This window comes from Protopterus annectens, chromosome 1.part0, assembly GCF_019279795.1.
Source record: "Protopterus annectens isolate FY-2018-M chromosome 1.part0, PAN1.0, whole genome shotgun sequence".
In the NCBI taxonomy this organism is placed as follows: domain Eukaryota; kingdom Metazoa; phylum Chordata; order Ceratodontiformes; family Protopteridae; genus Protopterus; species Protopterus annectens.
Genome location: NC_056725.1, coordinates 534,641,704 through 534,668,462, shown reverse-complemented (window position 1 = coordinate 534,668,462; position 26,759 = coordinate 534,641,704). Strand labels below are relative to the sequence as shown.

The window sequence follows — 26,759 nt, the reverse complement described above, 5'->3', positions numbered from 1 at the left end:
CTGTTTTTACATCTGCTTTGGTTCTAGACTCAACTAAAGCTTTACAGAGCTGGTCTTTACTTGGTTCTCCCCTATCCTTTTCTGCCTACACTTCACTCCATGGTAGGGAAAGCAGTCTGTAATCTGTAGCCCAAATGTGTGCTTGGCCTAACTATTCTCCATTACTTTTCCTTCTCCATTTGTTTGCTGCCAACACATTGGTTCATTTGACAGTTTTCTCTGGTAAATTAAGTTCCTCTCTCATTTTCTATACCTCCTATTTATACTCATTCCTATTAACACTGGAATGGATAAAGAAGATATTGCGATCTTAATGTTTTTAGAGTACTTTCTGTTGTTTTATGAATGTAGTATACTGTTTGTGTCATCCTCATCCCTTTCTACTTTCCAACAAGCAGAAAGTTGGAAATAAATGTATAAAAGCCTTAATTGTGTAGCTCTAAGTATCCACTGTCTATATCATAACAATTTGTGTTCTGTTTTGTTTACTTTCCACATATCCTCAGCAGCCATTGTGCACCTCATTTTGTCCAATTTCCCTTGTTTACTTGTAATCACTGTACTTTTCATACTTGTTTGTTACTATAATTGCTGACTTTTGTTTGTATAGCTTTTTTTTTTTTCTATCACTGTTCAACAGCAAATTGTTGAAGTACTGTCTTCTACTACCTCTGTACTGTTTGTTCCTTGTGAATATTTCACCTGGGCAGTACCTTCAAATGGTCAGTTATGACTGCTGTCCTACCCTGGTAAAAAAGATAAAAAGTTCTGGTATAGTAAATGCATTAAATTCTGTATTCTTGAGACAGATGTCCTGTCTGGGGTGGCTCAAATGCAAAGAGTTCAGTAAGTTTTATTTGTGAAGGGAAATTCCAGGTGCAGCTTAATTTATACGTTTAACAGACAAGTGGAACCATTTGTTCATATGCAGGGGAAAAATGTCGGAAGCTGTGAAAAATGTCACGAGAGCAAACTGTTTGAGGATTATCCTGCTGCGGTTTTTGACGTATAGGATACTGCTTTGCAGAGATGGTCTTTTTTACCATTTCAACTGGTAATTGGTAGAAGGGTAAAATTATCTATTTTAATTATACAGGCCTGAAAACTAATATTGAGGGAATGTTTGAAAAAAATCAGCAGAGACCGTACCTATATTGTACTAGAAACTGCAGAAGGCTGCCAAATTTATGAGCTAGAGAAAGATTAAGAATAAATACATCAGTGATGGAAAAAATGAAGCTTGAAGTAGTAGGTAAAGTAGCTGATCCAAGATCCTGTTTTGTTTGTGGTGACAAGGTTTAGGTCCCTAGAGTGTGTAGCTCGGAGGGATTAGGATTTCTTTAGGTGTAGCATTATATGTTGGGTAGAAATCTCCTCTGAGTAGGCAATATGCTACAGAGTAAAGCTAGAGTTTTTTGAGACTGTCGGTGTAGGGCATGTGTTTGAGGCCAGTAATCCTCTCTGTGAGGTACTTCTGTGGCCTTTCCAGCTGCTGCAGATGTTTTGTGAGGTACATTCCAAAAGGGGTGTTGGCACTCATTAGACCCATTATACAGTACGAGTAGAAGGGAACAATGACCTTTTTTTGGATGAGAACCCTTTTGTGATGGTGTGCCACATATAAGGATTTCCTGACTTCTGTGGTGGTGTGATTATCAAAGGAGAGACTACTGTCCACTTGGCTCCCAAGGTCTCTTATCACACATTCGGCATTAAGTAGACTGCCGTTTATGTGGTAGTTCATGGGTACAGAGTTTTTACCATAGGAGATGACAATGCACTTTTTGGCATTGAGCATGAGGCCATGCCTCTGACACACATCTATCTCAGTGAGGCCTTTCTGTAGGATGCCCACATCATTTGGGGACTCTACTATGGCTCCTAGTTTGCAGTCATCTGCGAACTTAGTTAGCCAGAGGCCTTCTTCAACTGTGTATTCAAACTATTTTGTATTATAAAAAAGATAACAGAACTGGAAGAGGGATGTTTACAAAAGGGAAGGAACAAATTACATAAAAATAAATGGAAGTTGTGGGAACCGTACATGCAGAATAATGTTCAGGAGGAGTGAAGTTTGAGAAGGCAGAAATTCAGCAATTTATATAATGACTGGTAGTTACAAGGATGGAAAAGATATATGCAGTGTGTAATGTATGTAAATGGGGGGGATACTCTTTTTCTGTTAATATATGCTTGCCTATGTCTTGAGTGATAAATTTTAATAGAGGTATTTAAAAAAAAAGATTACTGCTGGTTATCTGCCTTTTTCCAGGATGCAAATTAATCTGCATTAGAAATGATTGAGTGGCCAGCAGCAGCAAAATCAGCTGTGTTGGTTGAACCAGGTGAATGCCAGACCAGTGGCAGGAATTTTCAACCTTGGAAGATTTTTTGGCCTCCCAATCCCATGGAGAACAGTCTCCCTATGGCCTTGTCAAACTGCTCCACTCTGGATGCAGTCAGAAGGCTTCTTTTTTTTTTTTTTTTTCTTCCACTGAGAGGTGGATTTGAGGCATAATATTCGAAAGTTGTGTAATCTAGTTCCTCTGCTACACACTATTCCAATTCCCAGAATCCCACCTGGTTAGAAAGGGGCATTCCTAGTAGAGATTGCAAGCCTTCTGGGAGAAGCATCCAGAAGACCCCACCAGACAGGAGAGGGTAAAGATACTACTCCAGGCTTTTTCTTAGTTAAAACAAAAATGTTGAAGGACCTCAAACACATCTTAACAGCTTAAACTGCTTTGTGCCAAAACAAGAATTCTAGGTGTTTTACTACACAGTAGATCTTGCTTGTCGGGCGGAAATTGCACATGCCCTTTGGGCTTTCAAGGCGTACACCTGCACAACTGAAGTTGAGAAGGTTCTTTTCATTTTTGAGTAGGACACGCTTACAGCTAGTTCTGTTTTTTTTTATTTTCAGATTCTCCTGTGCCTCAGGGTAGCCACAAATTCCATAGCCATGGTAGCAGAAAGCCAGAGGCTCCGAAGTGTCCAAAATTTTCACTACAGGTATAACTTTAAGTTCTGGCTGTTGTGATCTTAGAAGTTATTGGTGGCCGGGTTGGATTGGGTTTGGTTTGTTTTTAATCCAGACAATTTTGCAAAGCTTTTTTTCACTGGAAAGATTTTTTTCAGACCGGCACTAGGGTTTCTCAGTCTTTAGTGTGTTTTGCCTTATCTCTGTGGGAGCTAGAGCTCATGGCAGCCGTGATATTTCTTATGACAGAGTAGCACATCAGGGTTTTCCATTGTACTTTTGACTTGGTGGAACCAATCTTTGGACCTCTGTGGAGTGCATCATTTCAGAAATGCCTTGCCGACACTTGGTATGTTGACACCATCTTTACATGTCTAGCCACTTCATGTTCCCTCCCCTTATGTGACAATCACCTTGAATGCCTTGTCACTGAGGTGGGGAAGTATTATCAGGGATGGACAAGTCAAGGCCACCCTCCATATCTGCATCCTGGAAATGAGGGTGTTTTTCACCTTGCAGATTTTCCAGAATTCCTTTCATTAATGGTAATTTTACAGTGAATGGCAATAATGTGCTTGTAGTCTATTGTATCAAAAAGCTGGGGAGGAGTAACTCCAACCCAGTGGTTCATAGGCAAGTAGTAGGCTAGCTCCAGTTGCAGATCAGTTTCCCTTTTTTGTGCTCGAAATAAACTTATCCTATTTGGTTGTAGACTGGTTTTACCCATCCCATAATAGATTAATTCTACATTGCCCTGAATAGCCGGAATCCTACCATAAATTAATTTGAGGGGGACCCATTTAATGGTATAGAGCATTTAGGAGCTGCCTCTGTCTGTCTAATAGTACAGGGGGCAGTCCTGGGGTCAGTGTTCAGTTTCCCATCTGTAGAGCTAACAGTCTAGTGTCCTTGAGTTCATTCTATATATTTTTTGTTTTTTTCCCCTGCTGATATTTTTTTGTATATGGATTTTGTTATCCTCGTTTTGAAAGTTTTTTTGGTTTGCTGTGGGATGCATACCCAACTCATGGGTGTGCTGCTTTTGTTGGAAGCGTGTTTTGAACTTCGGACACCATTTTTGGTTTTGGGACTGTCTGCTCATATTGAATTGGAGACTTAGCTATCTTTGGATTATATTTTGTGTGGGGCAAACCTATTGGCTTGTTCTATAGGTTCGGCAACACGATGTCGTCATTGGAAGTACGAGTATGCTATTCCCTATCGTAAGCTGTAGTGGGCTTTTGATTTTTGTACACTATTTTTGGTTTGTGTTTGGACTGTATATTCACATGAAGATGGTGGTTCGTGTGATCTCGGATCACTCTCATGGGGTACATGTACTGATTACATTTGGGACTAAAGAACACTGTGGTAATTCCTCTTTCATATTGTTATACGGGTCTGGGCCTTCAGTGTATCAGCATATTTAGCTAATTTCTGCATGTACTACTACTTTATTAGATGGATTAATCATCGGGAAATGTTTTTGCTGGTTGGAACTATCTTTTCTTCATATGGAGGGATTATATGACTTTGGATTTCAACGTTTGGTGTTTGGATACTCTTATCTGACACAGTGAACCAGCTGAATACTTTTCCGATTTGTGACTTCACGATTGCAGGAACTTTGGGCCATGACTTATCTAATAATGTGGAACTTTTCCTGTAGTGTTACCATTTTTGAGTTTTGGGACATTTTTCCACACTAGGTTCATTTGGACACATTTTCATTCAGTATTGCTCATTTATATTTAAACATTGCAGTGCGTTTAGAATTTATGATTTATATATTTATGTGGGGTGTTTTTCAGCACTTGAACTATACCTGCATCTGTTCATATTTATATCTTGAATGGTTACAACTTATTTGTAATGAGAGATGATTTATGCTATATGCATTTACAGGTTGTGTTTTTCAGTATTTGAGTCGTACTGTAATAACCAACATTCGGGCATTACGAGCATATGGTTAACTTCTTTTTCAGTGTTTGTTTGATTCATATGTTCATGCATATTTTATGAACCACCTTATGAGGGCTGACCAACATAATTTTATGTACTGATGACTGTCAATGTGACTTCTGATTTTGTTACACACATTATATTTACATTGAGGATTATTAGGAATACAGGTCAGTTACATTAGACAATATCCTTTTGCAGGGGACTCCAATAATAGTAATTAGATCTTATGACTGATATTTTCGATAAGATCATTCTTTTCTAACATTGTAATGTCCATCATTTGGACTGCACATGCGTGTGGACATTCTGTGGGATGTATTTACTCTTGGTCTGTACCAAATAATTATATCACCGTAATCCCTATTTGATTTTTGGGTGGGAACATTATTAGTGTTTTCCAGCATACAGGCAATATGACCTTTCCATTCCTGACTTTATCCTTGTTTATAGAAGCTATTAGGGACCCCTTCTACCCAGCTATTTTAGCCATTTATACATATTATTTATCAGGATTTTGCTTTTTATATTGGAGCCACGTAGCACCACTTTGGATCTCATCGGGTGGGGGCTATCATAGTACCCCACTGAATAATAATTATTTTTCCAGAACACAGTATTGTCATACTGAAGTTTCTTCAGAGTTTACGAACTGTTTTGGCATACATCCGTGGTGTGACGTAGCACCACCACTTATTGAGTTCAGGAGTTGGTGGGGGCTATTATTGTACTCCATTTGGAAGCATTATTATTGGTATTATTCGAATTTTCTTGTGGGGAACATATTTCCCTTTGGCTCAAATAAATAAAAAAGGGGCTGCGTGCCTCCCATTTGGTGTTGAAACAGTTTTTGTTCTGGTCTACTGATCAGTTATTTTTGGTCCTCATTATGGACCTTAACCATTGCTTAGAGGTATATCATCCGATTGTGATGATTTAGGCATATTTGGAGTAGGGGCTGAAGTGATGGGTTCGAAGGGGCAGGAATCAGCATCATTGGAGTTGAATTGTCAGGATTTGTTTGGCCAGTTGTCTAGGAGCATGAATTGTCAGGATTTGTTTGGCCAGTTGTCTAGGAGCATGAAAAATTTAAGAGCCAGTGTTAAGCTTGTATGTTGAAAAACATTAGTCCCAGAGGATTACGGGTGAGAATTCAGCCCTCGGTCAATAATATAGATGAGGAATTACAAACAACATGGGAAGGTATACAACAACAGGCATCAATGGGGTTTGTTCAGGCTCTTACTTCATATTATGACCGATGTATAGATGGTGGCATTTTGGAAGTTACGAAGTTGTGTGAACAGTCGAAGAAATTTGTAGGACATAAAAATTATTCCACTCACAACACTTGGCACAGGAACTTTCAACTTTGGAAAAACAGCTGAAGGAATGTAAGGTACATAAATTTAATAGGGATCTTATGGACTATGAAAAGGGTAGACCTTTTGGTCCATAGAAGAGTGTCAAATTTTCCAATGCGGGTCCCAAACCTAACAAAAGGAAACAACCCAGATCGATATTCAGGAAATTCGGCTCTTTTTGTATATGGGTACCTCTGGGGAGGAGTCTTCCTCTTATACTGACTCTGAGGCAGCCCCAGGCCTAACCTCACCTACACCAAAACGTATTAACAGTAGCACAGAATTCCCTTTAGGAACCCCAGACATGGGGGGGGGGGGTAAACACAAGAAACATACCAAATGTGGAAACTTTACTTTAGATTCTGAGCAACAAATAGAACATAAGAATGTCCTTAATATCTCTTCTCAGACTTTGACTCCTGTGCAACTTGACGACCTTTAATAAAGGTTTGAATTTTGGGCCAGCTTTCTTTGTGCTTGAAAATGATTTTGTGACTGATTTGTTGGCTTTTGGTAGAACTTTGAATCTTAGTTTTTTGATAGGAATAATGACACTAGTACCACTGATAGTGTTTATTTCCAAAGATCAAACTTTATGCCACCTATGCACCCAGTGGTTCAATTATTTTAACATAGTGTCTTCAAAGATCTACAGATTTATCATGGTGAGGCCCAGATTAAACCACATAACCTCTCAGATGCATTATTGGAACTTAAATCTAACACCAATATTGTTATCACACCAGCGGGCAAGGGGGGAGCCATTGTGGTCATGGACTTTGACACTTGTAATAATGAATCTTGGAGACCGTTGAATAATCACATGTATTATATGTCCATGCCACTGGACCCCACTAGTAATTTCAAACACCAGACTGATTATTTCATCCAGTTGTCTGTCTGTCTATGAGGGGATTATATCCAACAATACTGCTAAACATCTTACTGTAGCAAACTCTAAAAACAATACTTATACTTGCCACCGAAAATTCATAAATCTTTGTCCAGTCCGCCGGGTCGACCTATTGTCTTGAGTATTGGATCACTGACAAAACCTTTGGCAGTATTCTTGACACTATCTTAAACCGTTGCCTTTGAGATCTTGTATTCGCGATACTACTAAGTTTTTGCAAATTACATCAGATGCTCAGGTTGAATCCCATTGGCTTCTTTGTACATTGGATGTGGTCTCTTTATACACTAACATCCCCCATTGGGCAGGCCTTTTGGCGGTGCAACACTGGCTTGGAGTTGCCCAACTATATCCCCCTGGATTTAATACCTTGTTAGTGGTCATGATAGAACATGTCCTGACTAAAAATGTTTTTTATTACCAGGACAAATGTTACTGGCAAACCAAGGGTACGGCCATGGGAGCATCTTTTGCCCCCATTTATGCCGGTTTATGGCCTTTATAGAAGAACAACTTGTATATGATCCCTTACACAATCTCCATTTGCCAGAAATGGATATCTGGCGACGTTACCTGAATGACTGTTGGTTCATATGGGGGGGGGGGGTTGGAGTATTTACAAGAATTTATGGAATACCTTAATGGGAATAAATGGGGTATTGAGTTTACTTGCACACAAGATCTAAATCGTATTACCATTTTGGATGTTCTCATAACTAAAAACACCAATGGGTCTTTGGAGACGCAGGTGTTCCGCAAATTTCCTGAGTACAACTCCCTCCTCCATGCCAGCAGCCATCAACCGCCACATGTCATCCAGAATATTCCGAAGTCTCAGTTCATGAGAATAAAATGCATTTGTTCTGACAGGGATCAACATGATCATCGCAAGAGGGATATGATTAGGAGATTTAAGGAACGTGGATATAAATCTGGAGTAATCACCATGGCATGTAGGGAGGTGAGTGGTATGGACAGATAGGAGCTCTTACGATATAAAGATAAGTCCACCTCTGAATCAACCCCTATCAGAATGATTGCCACATATGGTCGGAATACTACTGTTTTTTGTGAAGTTGTACAACAGAATTGGAACATCTTACAAGCAGATGAGAGAATCGGGACATTTATTAGGGACAAATGCCGTTTTGGTTTCAGGAGGCTCAGGTCTTTGGCATCTCATCACTATAAGGTGCTAGCCTGGATGGTTGCCCCCTTCAACAATCTACTTTATCGGGGGGGGGGTGTCCTTCAGGGCTGTTATAGTTGTGGCCATTGTGCACACTGTATTAGACTCAATCAGACAAAAACTTTCAGTACTTGTAACACTAGTCCTTGTAACACTAGTCATGTTTATGACACTAAATTTTTTGCGAACTGTTCGTCTGATTGGGTCATGTACCTAGCCACCTGTACATGTTCGGCCTTTTATGTGGGCCAGACGTCCAGGCCTGTGAAGTTTAGGATCGGTCAGCACGAGTGACATTAAATCAAAAAGGCTTACCAATGCTTTATATAAACATGTGGTTGTTCATCCTGCAGCATCATTTAGATTTACGGTTATTGATATCATCAAGGGGGACAGAACTAATAAAATTGGTTGGCACAATATTCTTAAAAGAAAAAAATGGATAATTAAACTAGGGGGTTTGATTCCCCCTGGATTGAATGAACAATTGTGAACAGCCAATGAATGATCTTGGGTGTGTGTATATAAGGAGTGCTGGGTCTTTGGCTTAGTTACACTGAGGAAGGCTTTTTTATGTATGCCGAAACCGGTCTGTATGTGTTTATTTTTACATTTGTTAACCGGGGGTGTCCGACTGGACATAGGTCCATTTTCAGCGGAGGCCCAGGGAGAAAAGCTCCACAGTTAAAATAAACAGACAGTAGTTGCATTGGATTACATAGCGATTAACAATTTAACATAGCAATTACTTACAAGATATTTACAGATGAAGAACATAAGCGATTAACAATTTAACATAGCAATTACTTACAACATATTTACAGATGAAGAACCTAGTACATCTGTAGACAACTAGAATCTTTATCTGTGAAGTACATAACAGACATTACAATAAGTTCCTGCTGTATAATAAGTACTAGGCTTATGAGCTTGCTATAATCAAGGTAGGTAGTGGAGTGGAAAGAAAGGTAATGGTTGGATGAGGTGGGTGATATTAGAGTGGGAGTTGCAATGGCATAGCCAGCATGTTTTTGTGCGCTTTTAGTAAAGTTTTGAAGTGGGTGCATGATGGTATGGAGGTAATTGTGGGTGGGAGGGAGTTCCATAATTTGGCTATGGTGCAAGAGAATAGTGCTTCACCAGCAGAGTTATTGGCTTTAGTGATCTGCAAGTGATTTTTGTTGCTGGATCTTAGTGGTCTGGTTGTGCAATAGGGTTGGAGTAGATTCTGGAGGGATGGGACATTTAGTTGGATGGTGTACTAGTTTGTGGGCGAGTGAGAGTTGATACCATTGAAGGAGGTGAAGGGAGTTGGCCAGCCCAGTTCAGCAATGACTACGGTAGGACGTCCCTGTGGCGAATTTGGCAATTTTGTTGTAGCAAGTCTTTAGCTTGTTTAGGATTGGCTTAGGTTGGTATATATTGGAGAGGCATAAAGTAGGGTGGAGATAAGGTGGGAATTTGCTATTGAAATGTTTGCTGCTTTGGTGAGAAGTTGCTTATTTCTGTACAACGCTCCCAGTTTTTTGTGGACTTTTTTTATTGTCATGGATATGTGAATGTCAAATTTTAGTTTGTCTGTTTCCACTCCTAGCAATTTGGTGTGTTCAGTTGGGTATATAGTGGTGTTGCCTTTTGCTGTGATAAAGTGAGAGTTGTTTTGAGTATGTTTGGTGGGTTGGAAGATGAGTAGTTTAGTTTAGTTTAGTTCAGTTTTGTTTGGGTTGAGTATTGGGCATCGGATAACCAAATTTCAACTGAGGAAAAGGCTTCCTCTGTGACTTTTTGCAGTTTGGGTAGCGACTGGGCTGAGCAGATGATGGTTGAATCATCTGCGTATTGTATGAGTGTGTCATGTTTGGTGGCAGAGGCTAGATTATTGGTGAAAACAGAGAAGAGTAGGGGTCCAAGGATGGATCCTTGGGGAACCCCTATGGAGACAGGTAGTTGGGGAGATGTGTCATTCTGCCATACAACGGATGTGTTAACTTTTTATTAAAAGTTGCACCTGATGCACCTTTGTGCTGGCTTTTTTACTTTTGGATCATCTGTAGAGCTAAGTTGCACTTGAAAATGGGACAGGGTTTCATCGCGAGCCTGTTCGCAGCAGCGATATCCTCTGCAAAATGTGCCTGTCTGTTAAAAACTGTGTTAATGTTGCAGTAGAGGTTTAGATACTAGACTGGGTATTTCTGCTACCATTTAACTTGCTGCTGTGCAGTAAATCCATCGGTAATGGGTCTGAGAATGTCTCGTATGACTGATACAGGTCACCTCTTGGCAATCTGTAGGATACAGAGTATAGTGACAGGACTTTGAGTTGGTCTGTGTAGGACATGTTTAGGCATTTTAGTATGATATTTCTGTGAACTTTCCAGTTGTTGCATGTGTCTGGACAGATGCATGCAAAGGGGGCATTATATTCAATGATTGCCCCCATTTATGCATCCCTTATTAGGCCAATGACCTTTCTAGATCCAAACACAATTCCTTTGTAAGTTGTGCAGCATAAATAGGCTTCTTACCAGCAATAAACACATGTTGGTCAAAAGTTAGGTCACTGCCCATATGAGTTCCAAATCCTGAACATCTGTTTCATCTTATGGGGGCATATTGTCTCTGTGGTAGTTCCCTGAGGTAGATGACTTCCCAAAGGATATAGTAATTCATTTGTTTGGCGTTTAGTTTCAGACCATGGTTTTGACACCAGTTGTTTGTGATGGACCTTCCTGCAGGATGGCCCAGTTATTTAGAGATTCATTGACTGCTCTTAACTTGGTCATTTGCAAACTTAGTCACCCAGAGTGCTTTGGCATCTACTTTTCTGAAGTAAAAACGGAGGTCCCAGCACTGAACCCTGGGGGACTCCATTAGTTTGATTACATTAGTATCAGTGAGCTAGTTGGCCATCTAATGGGTGAAATAAGGTGTTATCCTCATTTTATGTAGCTTTTCTACTATGCCTGAGTGGGGAATTGTGCCAAAAGCTTTGGCCAGGTCGAGGTATGTGTCTTGTACCATTTCGCCTTTATCCATTGCTTTGGTGACTCCTTCAAAAAAAAAAGCACCAGGTTGGGTAAGCATGACCTGCCCTTGACGAACCCAAACTGAGGCTTGGCCAGTGTTTGAAGGTTCCTGATTGATTGCGCAAGTCTTTCTGTGGCTTTGCATATGAGACTAGTCAGACTTATTGGTCTGTGGAAAGTCCTCCCTTGAGCAGGAAAATGACTGTAGCTGTTCTCCATTCACTTGGTGCAGAACCGCTTATTTCCATTTTAGTCATCACTTGAGTAATCATTTGAGCTGTAAATGTCGTCTACCAGTCCTTCGTACCTGGAACTTTTTACAGAGGTAAGGTGGTCCTGTGAACTAACTAAACCTTTCTACCTACAGTCGACACATAGAGTAATCTTGACTAGCCCCATTAATCTCCATATTTTTCCCTTGTTTACACCAGTAAAGGAGAGGGATGTATTGCACTATATGGATATGCATAGACTATTGTTTTTGTTGACCTTACAGAGCCAAAGCATACAAAATAGCTCAATGTAGTTTTTCTTATGGTTTTAACAAATTAAGCTCCAAAGTTTCCAAGACTTACAGAATTCATTGTTTTATGATAAATACAATTAAAACCAAGCTGTTATTCCATGAGGACTGTATACATTTTAGGCCTTTTCAAGAATGCTTCTGTTGATATTTGTACAACTACAACTTGGGCTTCTCTGAGTCCCAGTGGAAGACACCAAAAGTTGGATGTGCTGTTCAGGTAACCTTTCATGAAGCCACCCAGTTAGGTCTTCTATAGCTATATCCTAGTGGTTGCCGAGAATAACCACCACCTTTACAGATCTGAAGGTCGTATACTTTAACTTGATAAGTTTGTGGAGTATAGCTTTATCTTCCTTAACATCCTTGCCCACCTATCCCCCAGCCTGGTAGAAGGGGTTCCAGCAGGAGTTTGTGTTAATGCTTTGTGAATGTGTAGTACTTTTTTTCAGCAGCATATTGTAGATCTGGAGGAAAGTGGTGCCACAGTATGATTGTTGGTAGAGGGGAGAAGTTGAAGCTTGGGACTTTTTGTCATTGTCCAGTATACCTAGAGCTAGACTTTCAGTCCTAGTGGAGAATGAACCACAGCCATACAGGTATGTCGTTTATAGTAAGTGCATAACGTGGTATATAACTTCATTCATGGAATGTGTATGTTTTTAACACACTAACTTGGTATTGTTTTGAGTGCAAGTAAATCCAATCTTGCCTGCACTAAATCTGATTTGTTGGCATTTTACATTATTTACATTATGTGGATTTTTGTATTAATTTGCAGAATTTTTTTTTCTGCCTTCTGATGTGTTCCATTTTATGAAGAAATATTTTTCTCATTTGGACTTGTTTTAGTTTAGATAACTGTTAGTTTTGAGTGTCTATTTTTGTTAGTTTGCATTTGGTTCTCAAAGTTCTGGCTGGGTTATATACAATCCCTTTTAAAAGGCATCCCAGAGAGAAAGCTCCGAAAACGTATTTAATTTTATATTTTTAAGTTGTTGTTGTTGTTGGGTCCTTCGGCTTTTCCCGGTTAGGGGTTGCCACAGGTGAACTCCGGTCCGCTAATGATTGGCAGTATATTTTTACGTGCCGAGTTGCCGGCCCTGATGCACAACCTTCAACAAAGGTACGCCCATTCACATACGTCTCCCCACACAAGACACTCTAGCTGAGAATCGAACAAGACACATCTTCATAGGTAGATACTAGGCTATCTGCCCTAGGGCATTTATAAGCCTAGCCAGAGTGTATTTGGCTTCCGCCCCCCTATTAGATTAGCCTATTCTGCCTCTGTAAAGTAGGTCACAGAAGGTACCCTTTGAAGATTAGTTTACTGTGCCTCTGTCTAGCAGGGACACAGGAGAGATCCCAGGGGTGAATTTGCGATTTCCCATCCACCTGTCCAAATTTCGCTTGAAGAGGGTCAGCGAGGGGCTATGTCTAACATGAATTGGGATTCTAGGGAGCCTCTGGGAAATTAATCTGTCCCTCCGGCATGTCCTATTTATTTTTCTGCTGAGGTTTAGGTCCCTGGAGCGTGTAGCTCTAAGGGACTTGGATTTTTTGAGGTGGAGCATGTCCGTTAATTCTGGGTTTGACATGGCTTTGTACGTCAAGCATAGATCGCCTCTGTGTAGGCGATAAGCAGCTGAGTAGAGCTGGAGTTTCTTTAGTCGAGCTGCATAGGACATCTGTTTGTAACCCATGATCCCCTTGGTGAGGTACTTTTGGGGTCTCTCCAGTTGCTGCAGGTGTCTGGTAAGGTACATCCCAAAAGGGGCACTGTATTCAATTATGGGTCTGATGAGTGACGAGTAGAGGGACACAATGACCTCTCTTGATTTAGATGCGAACCCTTTCGTGATAAGGTGGGCTATATAGAAGGTCTTTCTAACCACTTTGGCAATGTGATTATCAAAGGAGAGATTGCTATCTACGTTGGTCCCCAAATCTCTAATTATTTCTTCCGTACTTGATGGATTACCACCTATGTGGTAATTTGTGGGTACCTTGTTTTTCCCCAAAGGGGATGACTATGCACTTTTTAGCATTTAGCTTGAGGCCGTGGCAATGGCACCAAGCATCCGTCTCTAAGACCCTTTTGGAGGATGCTTGTGTCGGCTGGAGATTTGATTATGTCCCCCAGTTTGCAGTCATCTGCAAACTTTGTCAGCCATAATCCCCCTGTGTTAGCCTGAACCTCAGAGAAGTATATACCGAACAAGAGAGGTCCCAGAACTGAGCCCTGTGGGACGCCACTTGTAACTGGTTTGGATTCGGACATGGCACCTGCGATTCTGACCATGTGGGTTCTATCTCTTAGCCAGTTTGCAACCCATCTTGTGATATAGGGGTTGATATTTAAGCTGGTAAGCTTATTTATGATGCCAGAGTGGGGTATTGTGTCGAAGGCTTTTGCAAGGTCCAGGTAGGCTGTGTGGACTACCTTGCCCTCATCTATGGCTTTGGTAACTGTTTCAAAGAAATCAACTAGGTTTAAGAGGCAAGATCTGCCCTTAACAAAGCTGAATTGGGTAGGGTCCGGTGTCTGGAGGCTCCCAATGTCTTTGTTTATGAGTTCAATGATAATACGCTCCATAGCTTTACAGACCAGACTAGTCAGGCTTATGGGGCGATAGTTTCCGGGGTCCATTGTGGCACCACCTTTGTGGTGTGGGACCACTGTAGCTGTACGCCATTCTTTGGGTACATATCCTGTAGTAAGGCTAAGTTTGAACAGTGACTTAATGTGAGGGTTCAGTTCTTCTTGGAGCTTGTGTAAGACACAGCCTGGGACACCGTCCGGTCCTATAGATGCTGTGTTTTTTGCTTTGGAGAGGGCAGCTTTCACCTGTGCATCTGTGATGTCAGGGAGGTTACATTCAGTTGGGATAGGCATTTGCTCCTTTGGGGGGGGAAGGGGGGGGTTGCGCTGAATCTGTCTGCCAGGATGTTGGCGCTGTCTGTAGGTTCGGTATATTTTGTACCGTTATGCAACAATTCAGAGCATATCTGGGAGTTTCCGCCCATGTTCCTGACATAACTAAAGAAGGCCTTGTGATTATCTTTAGTGTCTAGGGCAATTTTTCTTTCGAAACTGGCCTTTGATGATTTTATGAGGGATCGAAGTTTCTTGCTAATACCTTCCCTTTTTGGGATTTTGCTCTGTCATGTAGTAGTTCCTCCTTCTGTTGTATAGCTTATTTATGGCCGGGGTCCACCAGACCGGTCTCCTGTTTTTGGAGGAGTGAGTCTTGGTTTTAATTGGGATAGCACGATCCATGCATTCCTGCAGGTGCTCATAGAATGCATTTGTAAAGGATTCTGCGGATTGGGCTGTATTGTCCTCTGGCCCAGGGGGTTTTGAAGGATTCCACCTCAGTCTTGAGAAGTGCAAAGTTGGCTTTTGAGTAGTAATTTACAGTGATTTCCTTGGCTGGGGGTGGGGAAGGGATCTGGATGTCCAGGGAAATTTGTTTATGGTCTGATCTTACCAATGAGGGGTTTACCTCTGGTGTGGAACATAGTCCCCATGTTGGTGATGACCAAGTCCAATATGTTGTTCCCTCTTGTGGGAGTGGTGACCAGTTGTTCCATTGCGTTAGAGTTTATAAATTCAAGGAACAGTTGGGCGAGGGTGCTTGGGCTTGAGTAGTTTTCCCAGTCAATGTTTGGGTAGTTGAAGTCACCCAATAACATAGTGTTTGGAGAGACCTTCATATTCTCCAGTGTTCTCAGGAATGCCAAGTGGGGTTCCTGTAATAGGGAGGGTGTTCTGTAGCAGGCTACAAACTGAAAGGCAGTTTGCTTCGTGCATTGCCACTAACCTGGAGGTGTAGGTATCTTTGAATATAGATTCTCCCCCTCCTTTTGTGCTTCGGTCCGAGTTTTGGGGCCGAAACGCATGGTATGAGTTATAACCTGGTAGTGCTGGGGTGCTCTCAGGAGCCTTGAACCAGGTTTCTGTTACTGCGTAGATATCGATTTTCTCCAGAATGAGGAGAGCCTCGAGTGCGTGCATCTTGAGGTTTAGACTTCTGGCACTGAGTAGCATTACCTTTAGTTTTTTTATCCTTGGGTTGTCTATGGAGGTGGGTTTGTCCTTTGAGCCTTGCCTAAAAAAGGCACTATGGGGGTGGCAAGAGCCTTGGCCAGTATACGAAAGCCTAAGGGTGACAGGTGCAAGCCGTCCCTAGCGAAGCAACGTGGCTTGTCGAGCATGTCATCCCAGGCTGACAGACACTGGATCCCCTTTGAATGACATCAATACTTTAGCCAATTGTTGAAACTGATCATTTTGTCTTTATACTGTGGCATCATTCTTGGTGAGGGCAAGATGCTACTCAAGGTCAGGGTCATACCAGCCTGGGCTACATGGTCAGAGAGCTCCTCTGTCTCTTCATGTAGTCCAGGGAGGTAAGTCTCAGGTCATTCACACCAGTATGGGCAATGACGTTGTCATACTTGTACTTGCTTTGGAGTGACCTGAGTGCTTGCGTTATGTGGTGGATCCTGGCACCCGACGGGCAGCTTGCAGTGACCTTCTCCTTGTTCAGTCTGGTGAACGGGACGTCATTGTGCCGGACAATAGTCCCCTATAACAAGTGTGTTTGGTGTGTTGTTTGGCCTTAAGGGCTGTGACTGTGAGGCACACTGATTTTGTGAGATGTGTTTCGTGGGTATTGTTGAGGGGTGGCTGTTGCTTGGATATCTGCTTAGGAGGTCTTTGCTGTTTAGGCAGAATTTTATTTAGAGCCTCAGAGTATGTTTTTGTGTGTTATGTGTTGGGTATGCAGATGCAATATGTCTGTGTGAGACTGGATTTGTAGTGTGGGTGGTTACCTTTTCCTCCTCACTGTGCCAGTCTCTCTTCCTCCTGACTGTGCCAGTCTTTGGTTGAGAGAGCTCTGCCTCCAGTTTGGCTGTGTAACTGCATCTCTCACATGTATTAGAGTTTGCTGGAAGGAGGAGAGGGTTGTCTGTACTTAAGGCAATTGTAACATTGCCTCAAAATTCCCACATTCACCAGCTGGACTGGAGAGTAACCTTGAAAATTGACCCTTGGACATACCAGATTAGTATAGGGAACTGTTTTTTTTTTACTGATTAAATTAGGGAAGGGAACTGATTTTTCACTTTATCAGGAAAGACCAATCGGGAGTCTAATACTTATGAGAAGTCAAGGAGGGTGTAGTGCTTTAGTTAGTGTTTTCTTATAAGAGCTGAGCAAGTGCAGGGCTTTAGAAAGAGAATAGAGTGATTACTTTGAGAGTTTGAACAGTTCTAAGGGAAAAAGTGAAGAGCAGTGAGGCGACCGCTACCGCATCACCACCACCGCAGTGCTTTATTAATTTTTGGTTACATTTTATTGGGAATAAGATTAATAAGTTAAAAATTTTGCTGTATGTTAGAGAAGTATCTGTTTGCACTTAATGACCATTTTTCAGTGAGCCCTGTTTTAAGTATTGGAGCATTAGTGTATTTTACAACTAAACGTATTGTGTGTGTTGACAATGACATTACTTGAAGCAATGTGTACAACTCTTAATTTAAAATAAGGTCATTCTAACTTGTTCTATTTTTTCATGCTTCTGTTGTCGATTTTGAAGCCTCCCAGGATGTACTGTAGATATTATACATGCATACGCCTTTATATGTTCTCTATGCACTGATTATGTGCTTGGAGGACAGATGAGTTTTGAGTAGTTCCTGAATGGGGTTATGTTTGAAGTTGGCTGGATCATGCATGCATACAGATATTTCAAGCACGGGCATTAATGCCCTTCTAGCTTGCCAATATACCAAAACAGTTTCCCATAGTAAGTGTCTAAGCTGTTCTTAAAAATATCCAAGCTAGCACTTACATGGAACAGACTACCAAATTACATTAAAGTATCAGCTACTCTGTCAGAGAACCAATTAGTGCATTTCTCATTCCTGTACAATCTTCTACATAGTTTGTCTGATGATTCTCTAGTACTTTTTTGATAACCCCAAACATTCCCAGAGATTGTTGTCTCTTAAATGCACTATATACCTGAATAAGATCTCCCCTTAGATTATCTGCAAGTGACGCTGTACACGTTCCATAGATCCCTTTGGTATATTTCCTCTGTACTCTTTCTAGTTTACCCATGCTTGTTTTCTTATAGGGTTTCCATATTGTTCCATACTCCAGTTTGGGTCTAATGTAACTAACAAACAAGGACTTCATTATTTTTGATTACCTAGACACTATAAATCTTTTTATACACCCTATATTTCTATAACTGTCATTAACCAATTGGTTGATATGATTAGAAAAAACTCATAGCTGAATCTACCCATATATCCAGGTCCTTAAACAAGTCTACAGTTTGTCACTGTGTGCTGTATTAAATGTCCACTTTTCAGTTTTGTCTCCCAAGTCTCATATGCTTAGTTTTTGATTTTATTTATCAGCAACGTATTCTCTTGTGCCCAAACGATCAATTTAGTCAAGTTATTTTGCCGACCTGCCTTATCTGTAACACCTGTAATCAGTTTACCCAATTTCAAATCATATGCATATAAACTGTACAACACCTCAGATGAAAAAGTTAGGTCTGAAAGATGCAATCTAAACAAGTAAGGGCCCAGGACAGAGCCCTGTGGAACACCTGACAGTAATAAAGGATTTCACTTGTCCAGTTGCTGTATATTTGTCATGTCCTGTTTGTAAGCCATGTAGCTTATCCATCTTATCAAGAGTACATCAATACCTAGTTGTACTAATTTATTGATCAGTGTTTTGTGTATGACCCTGTCAAATGCTGAAGTTAAATCCTATATAAACTACATCACAGCACAACTTTTAATTCGTAGCTTTTAGTTTATTGTTATAGGACATCATGTTACAGGTGGTAATAGATCCGTTTTCAACGTATGCATGCAGATAAATGGTTTCAAGTTCCAACCTAGCCAGTTCTGACAATAACTTATCCAATATTGCCTTCTCCATTGTTTTTCCACAGCATGAAAGTAGACTTAAGGGTCTGTGACTCTGACTTAAGGGTCTGTGACTCTGGGTTTGTCCTACTTCCCTTTACCTTAAAGACAGGTTTAATAAGTGGATGTCTCCAATCTTAAGCAATCTCCCCATATTTATATGACCTAGTGAATAATAGGTGTAATGGGTACTGTAAGTTCTTGCTGAATTGTTCTCCGGTCATTGTTGCTAATTCAGTCTCCTCCCTGCGCTTTGTATCCAGTTTGCTCCGTTCTTTTTCAGTAGAATCTAATTTGATTCCTGTATCTGGGGTTACCTGGATGTCACTAGGACAACTTATCACCCCGAGCCAAACTGTTTTGCGTAAGATTTTCTAAAGTGTTTGAGAATACATTTTAGAATCTGCACACAGTTTTATCACTTTTGTGTGCCTTTACTTCTTCCACATTGTGTATCTATAAAAAGGTTTCCTATTCTGCTCAATATCTTTATATAAATTTTCTTCAAATTTTTCTTGATCTTGTCTCACACTATGCTTTAATCTGTTTATCCAGCTTATTTCAGTTTTCAAAGTTGTAGTTCGATCTGTCTTCCATTTCTTATGTTTTTTGTCTCTCACCTTAACCAGATATATTGCTTTTATGGAAATATATCCCCCTGATGTTGTATGGCTAGATCCTGAGGTTAAACTTTTGTTTCAGTGCAAAAAAAAAAAAAATTATTTTTCATAACTTTCCATATTCTTTCTGCAGTTTTTCCACTGGACACCTCACTCCAGTTGGTTTTACATAGTGACCTGTTTTGCTTCCATATAATCTGTAATTTGTGCATTGGTTTAGATTTCAGTGTGGCAGAATTAACTAGTATCAAATTAACCTTTATAACTCCATGATCACTGCACATCAATGGTGGTAAAACTTGACTTGAAGTTACAGTAATTTCTTTGGGAATGCAATGTCTAGTATGTTCCTTCCCGTGGTAGGCTTTTTACAGTCTGAAGCAATTGTTCCTGAATATACTCTGTGAATAATTTCCTTACCTATGTTGTTGAATGAATATTATTCCAGTCTGTTTCTGGTAAATTTAAGTCCCCAGCTAATATTATTCTTCCCTCCTTATGTAAATGGAATGTCTTTACTTCGGGCATTAACAGGGGCAGACGGTGGAAAGCGTAATTTATGGCACACTTTTTTTTTTTGGTTGTTGCAGTCATTCACACTTTGTGTGGTTATTAAACTTTTGCCCTTTGGAAATGTTTAAATTTATGATAAATGTGCTGCATGTAGAACCAAATTAGCACCTGTGTTTTTGAAATCTGAATAGGTTTTTGAATCTGCTTTAGGGGGTCTGTCATACAACTGTCTGCTCTTGACCGTTCCAGGTCGGTACTTCTGATGAATATTTGGCTGGATTCCTCCTAAATACTCGTGTCTAGATTTGGCAGAAAAGTACTATTTTAAGGGATTGGGATATTTTTATGTCTCAGAATATGGAATTGGTTAATAATTAATGTTTTGTAACCCCAGCGGCTATTGTATATTTTGTCAGTTGGCTGCTCTAACTAGGTCTAGATACCTTGAACATAACTTATACCATGTGTATCACAGTTGCAGCTACTGTTAATTGCGCTTTTTACTATATCACTGCCATTGTCAGAAGTGGCTTTCTGTCTTTACTGTCCATATGTCACTCAACTGTAAAGGTTTTATGCAGTGTCTATTGAATTCCTATTCCTCTTCCTGACCTTTGCTAATAAACTAGTGTCGGACACTACATCTTTGGATTTGCCTATGAGACTTGGCATAATCTGTAGTTTTTGTGAGACTGCACTTTGCATTTTCCTGCAAACTGGTAAGCTAGAGGCCCTTTATGTCTGTTAGGATAGGGAAGTGTATGTTTAGGTCCTAGAGACAGCTGGGTGTCCGGTAGGTGGCGCAGAGGTTTATACCTAGTTGCATAAGCTTGTCTGTAATGCTTGAGTTGGGGTGTTGTTGCCCGCTTAACTACAGCTTTGTTTGGAAGAAGTTCGTGATCCACAGATTTTTTTAAGCGAAAAATATATTCAGCCCACACCCTTGGTGGAAGACAGTCACCACATATAAACATGCTTCCTTTTCCTTGCTTCTTAGTTGGCTTTGTACAGAAGTTTGTCGCATTTCTCATTGGTGGAAATCACTAATGGTCAGAGGCCTAACTTAAGATTGGGTTCGTTTATTGTACTCTGTCATCACCAAGATGAATTTATTTAAGATTCCCTGTGTATTATTCTCTTCGTATTTGTTTTATAACGGATTAGCTCAACTTATTTTGATTCCTTGCTTTTCTTTTCAGCTGTTGCAGATGCTGTTAGAACAAGTCTTGGACCAAAAGGCATGGATAAAATGGTAAGCAGTCCCAGATCTACTTTTGATTATCAGAATTTTTTTTCCATATGCATGCAGGATCTTTTGTTTCATTTAGTAGTTTGAAGGTGTAGTCACTTAAGTAACTCTTGTAGCAGTGTTACTGTTTTTTTGTGACTAATCTGCATAATGAGACTTTCCTTGATTGTAGGTGTTTATATCCAAGTACCTACCAGCCTGAGTTGTGGCACCAGCAAATGTTTCGACCGTGTTGGAGTATAAATGGTGCATGTAGTTTTCCGACCTAGAAGTAGAGCTTTTTATTAGCATGCCCAGGCACTTTTATTCTGTTCTCATATTGTATATTTGTTTTAATTTCTGGTTAAAGTGTACCACTATTTCTCATACATCTATGTTTGTCTATTTCACTTCTCGGTATAATCGATGTTAAAGCTGCAAGTGCCTTCAACACAAAATGAAGATTGTATTATTATTTTATTTTATTGACATTTGTTGACCGGGAAAGTCCACTGGGCCATTGAGCCATTTTCAGTGGAGGCCTGGGGAGAAAAGCTCCACGGTAGTACATTCAAAACATTGGCATATATTGAGTTATAAAAACATTTGTACATTATATAACATAATGGTAGTACATTCTATACAAATGTCATACACAGTACACACTATGTACTATAATGGTAGTACATTCAGTATAATACATTATGAGAACTTATTTGTAGTTCCACCTTGAGATAATTAACAGGTTTTAAGCAAGGGGAGAGTTCTGCCTATGAGTAAAAGGGCAGATGTACTAGTCGGGTAAGTTGTGAGTGTCACATAGGCTAGTGTAGCAAGAGGTAGGGGGAAGGAGGGAAAAAAGGCAGTAAAGGGGAGCAAGAGGTAGGGAGAAGGAGAAAAAGGTTAGGTAAGGGCAGTAATATGTACAGAGGTTAGTTGAGATTGCCCTATAGGATGGCTTGGCAAGAGGTGGGGAGGCTATGTAGGTTTGGTTATTGTGCAGTGACAGGACAAATTGTTTTGGTAGTGTAGTTTGAATGATGATTTAAAGAGTTTAGCAGATTCCATTTGTGTTATATGGGAGGGTAATTTTGTTCCAAAGTTTTGCTATGTTATAGGAGTATAGACTTTGTCCAGCTCTTTTGTTAGTTTTTTTTTTTATCTTTATTAGTTGTTTCTGAGAGGATCTAAGTGGTCGTGCAGGGTTGTACTTTTGTACGACTGAGTGAAGCGCTGTGCAGAGGTGGGGTTTGAAGATTATTTTATGTGCTAGTGTTAGCTGGATATATGAAAGATGGCTTGAGAATTCTTGCCAGTTGAGTTCTGCAGTTGCTTCACAGTAGTGTGTACAGTTTGGTTTGGTTTACCTGAGGCAAATCTAGCTATTTTATAATAGCAGGATTGCAGTTTATTCCTAAGAGATGAAAGTAGATTGGTAAAGATAGCACTTCCATATAGGAGGGAAGGGAAGAGTATGGTGCTTGCTAGTTTAGCTTTGGTTTGCTTGTTGAGGTGTATAAGTTGTTTGCCTAGTTTGAAGTGTACCCTTTTTTATTGTGTTATCAGTATGTGGTTCAAAGGTGAGTTTGCCATCCATTGTTCTACCTAATAGTTTGGCGGTTTTAGTTATTTCTATTTCAATTCCATCTTTAGAAAAAAAAACTTGGTCTATGTTAGGTGGTTTTGAAGTGAATAGGAGTAGTTTTGTTTTTTTGGCATTTAGTAGTAATTGAGAATTATTTAGCCAGGATTCTGTTGAGGTAAAAGCCTTTTTGGTTATGTTGAGAAGGTCAGAGAAGGTATTGGCGGAAGAAATAATTGTTGAATCATCAGCGTATTGGATCAGGTTACCTAGTGGAGATATTTGTGAAGGTCATTGATAAATGTATTAAAGTAGTGGCCCTAGAATGGAACCCTGAGGGACTCCTATGTTTTTTTTTTTTTTTGATAGGTAGATTACACATTTTGCCATTTTACTGACTGTTACCTGTTATTGAGGTAGGAGGTGAACCATTTGACAAATTTGGGGGAACTTCCTAGTTTTGATATTTGGTACAGTAGTTTGTTGTGTGATACTGTCAAAAGCTTTTCACAGGTCTAGTAGGATTACTGAGGTATAGAGACCAGAGACAAGGGCTTTGTTGACAGTGTCAGTGAAAGAGAGCAGGGCTATAATTGTGCTATGTGCTGGACGGATGCTATGCTGTGTGGGAGAGACGCTATTTATCTAGGTGTTTAAGTAATTGAGTGTGCACACATTTTTCTAATGTTTTTGATAGTGGTGAAAGTATTGAGATTGGGCGGTAGTTTGACAGGTCATGGGGGGTTCCACCTTTATGAAGTGGGGTGGTGGTAGATTTTTTTCCATTAGTTTGGAACATAGCCTTCAGAGAGGGATCGATTTGACTTGGTATGCAACTGGGCTTGATGCTAGCTTAAACTTCACCCCGAATATTTAATCTGCAGAGAGGGAGCAGGGTTTAAGTTTACTGAGAAGTTTGCCTATTTGTGAGGTGGGAATGGGTTTGATGCACAACGATGTTGTTGTTGGATTATTAGTGCAGGAGTGTAGTGTAGGGGAGGCTTTATTATTGTGAGGAGTCAGTTTTAGGGTCTTTGATTAGGTTTCGAATAGTAGTAATAAAATGGGTGTTAAAATCATGAGAGATTTGCTGTGGGCTTTTGGTACGTGTTGGGGATGGGTTTTATGCTGTGCCAGGATTAAGTAATGTAGAAATGGATTTCCAAAACTTATTAGGGTTGTTTGTGGTGGATAGCTGTGAGGAGAAGTAGCTTTTCTTATCTTGTATGACTAGTTTTTTGCAATTGTTTCGGAGTTGCTTACAGACAAGTTCAGTTTGTTTAGTTTTGCTGCTGTTTCCATGATTTATGTCTATGACAGAGGTTTGGTTGATTTAGTTAGCCAAGGGACATGGTTAGCCTTGGTACATTTGGTTCTAGTAGGGGTTAAGCTATTTAGTGTGTCCAGAAAGAGTTTGTTGAAGTAGTTAACGGCATCATCTAGGGGGAGTGATGTTAGCGGGAGCCAGTTTGGGGATTTTAGGATACTTACAGATATGTCCGGGTCAAAGTGGGAGAGATTTCTGGATGTTTTGTAGGTATGTGTTTTTGATAGTTGAAGGTGGGTCCTGTGGGTGAATGCTGGGAGGTGGACACTTAATATGTCAGGTAAGGTACCCAAGTTAGATTAATTTTGTGGGTGAGATACTAATATCCAGTCTAGAGTGGATTCAGATGTACTGGATAGGTTGTGGGTGGGAGTTGTAATGAGCTGTGTGAAGCTATGTTGGTTTATGCTATTGACTGGAGAATTGGTTGTTAGGTTTAGCAAGTTAATGTTTGTATCGTCTAGAATTATGGTTTCCTGTGAGATGTTTTGGTTTGTCCATGATAAAAAAAAAAGTCCTCAAGGAGGGGGATATTTTGTCCTGGTGGGATGTAGATTATTGCTATAATTATATGTTTGTGTTTATTGATTTGAAGGGAAGTTGGTAAGATTTCTAGATTGACAAAAATAGGGAGTTGTTTGGGATAGATTGTTAAGGCTGTGATCATAGATTAGTGCTACGCCATCACCTTTTCTGTGGAGTCGGCACGAAGTATGTTGTACCCTGGCGGAAGAATTTCAGTATCAGCAGTATGAGGTTTTAGCCATGTTTCTGTTACAGCTAACAATATCTGGGGTGTGATTGGATAGCCATGCATGGAACTCAGAAATTTTGTTACATATGCTGTGTGTGTTTATTGTTACCAGTTGAAGCTGGGGTTTTTTGGTATGGTTGAAGGTGTAGGGCCAGGGTTAGGGTGGATATCGCCACATTGTGTGAGAGGATGTGTAGAACAGCCTTAGTGTTTTATTTGAGTTTGGAGTGGGTGTGGGAATGTTTAGTGTAGGGGTATATGTATTGTGTAGGAATAAGGAGGGTGAGATGTTTGAATAGCTATTTCTGCTAAGAGACAGTGAAATGATTTGTGTACTGGATCTTGGAGTTAATGATGGCAAGGTGGAGTATGTAGTGGTGATTAGGGTTAATAAAGTTGGTGGTGTAACGAGGGTACGAATAAGAATGGTGTATGTTGAGAGAGTATGTGAGTTTGTTGGCAGGGCATATTCTATGGATAGCAGGTGTAATATATTGACTGTGATTGGAAAATAGGGGTGGAGCAAGATTGTGTGAGCTGATTGGTTTACAGGTGGTTAGGTAGGTGGGGGTGGGGTTTATGGGTATATAAATGTAATGATACGGTGGGTGGGAATGGGGTAGGGGAACAGAGTGAGCCCGAAGGGTGAAGAGTGGGCAGGCACAGATCCTGTGATTCCAGGAGGAAAACTGTCCACAAATGCTACAGGTATGAGAGAGCTTAAAAGGGCTAAAGAAGACACTTGCTTTGTACTGTTTGAACTAGAAAGTAACACGCAGCAAAGATATAATGTAATAGGAGCAAGTATTTAGGTGCCTGTAGAATGAATCTAGCCAGAAACTCCAAGCTAGCAGAGCAGTGTGTGTTAACAAGGATTTCTGTGGCTTAATATAGTGTGCTTGTCACTATCAGGTAAGGGACTTGGCTACAAGAGGGCTATGACAGGCAAACCTAAGCAAGGAAGTAGGGTAAGAGACCTGTCTGACCAGCATGTAGAGTATGAGATGTGCCTTGCCAGCCAAAAACAAGGCTACAGACTAAAGAAAAGTAAATTCAGAGGTGTGGGGTGGTTAAGCTAAGGGAGGTAAATTAGTGTTACAGAAGGATAGTGGAGGAATAGGGGATTCTGTGCGGCATGCTTCCAGAATTTTAAACTACAAATTATTTTAACATTGATAGTTTAAGAGATGGACATACAATATGCTTGGATGTTTATTGTTTGTTTATCCTAAAGCGTCCAGGGCACTGCATCTTCCTATTCAGGAGGTGTTTTTTGGCCATCGGGACACTAGTTGAGGGTATTCCAGGAGGCAGGGTGTATTTAATCCCTAATATTATATTAAAGTCAGCAGAGGTACGCTGCAGGCAGAAACACTATTCTTATGTTATTGTTGAGTCAGTTTTCTGTTATGACCACACCCACAACATGATGTATAGTTAGGTATTGGCAATTTACATACACCAGCAAAGCATTCTTGGTAACCAATACACCATGCTTTAGAAGAACAGCTAATTATTTACAATGTGGTTTTATTCATAGAGCATAAAATGTGATGTTATGTGATCCTATCTCGCCTACATTCTGAATGATGGTTCGGAGCCGATCCCTCGGCTCCGACTCGGCACGCTTATGCCAAAGAGCGAAGTCTCTTACTGGCTGAGCTTACCATATCCCAGGATGCACCACTACCAGTCCCCCAGATCTCGTTTGCCGCTAACAAGTGAAGACGTGGTCTCGAGCTGGCTGAGTTAAGTAGTGATTATTTCACTAGTTTTTCTGTCAGGATTTTCTTCATTTTCTACAAAAAGCTG

The 26,759-nt window shown here is 40.4% G+C and overlaps 1 protein-coding gene across 1 annotated transcript in view; it reads left to right on the top strand.

Moving 5' to 3' along the window:
• Window positions 1-26,759, top strand: part of CCT4 (chaperonin containing TCP1 subunit 4) — a gene marked incomplete in the record, with an annotated part of 539,719 nt that overhangs the window by 9,257 nt on the left and 503,703 nt on the right. Inside the window, 1 exon segment of the mRNA XM_044061172.1 lies at window positions 21,256-21,308. Within this exon segment, the coding sequence (XP_043917107.1) occupies window positions 21,256-21,308 (53 nt within the window).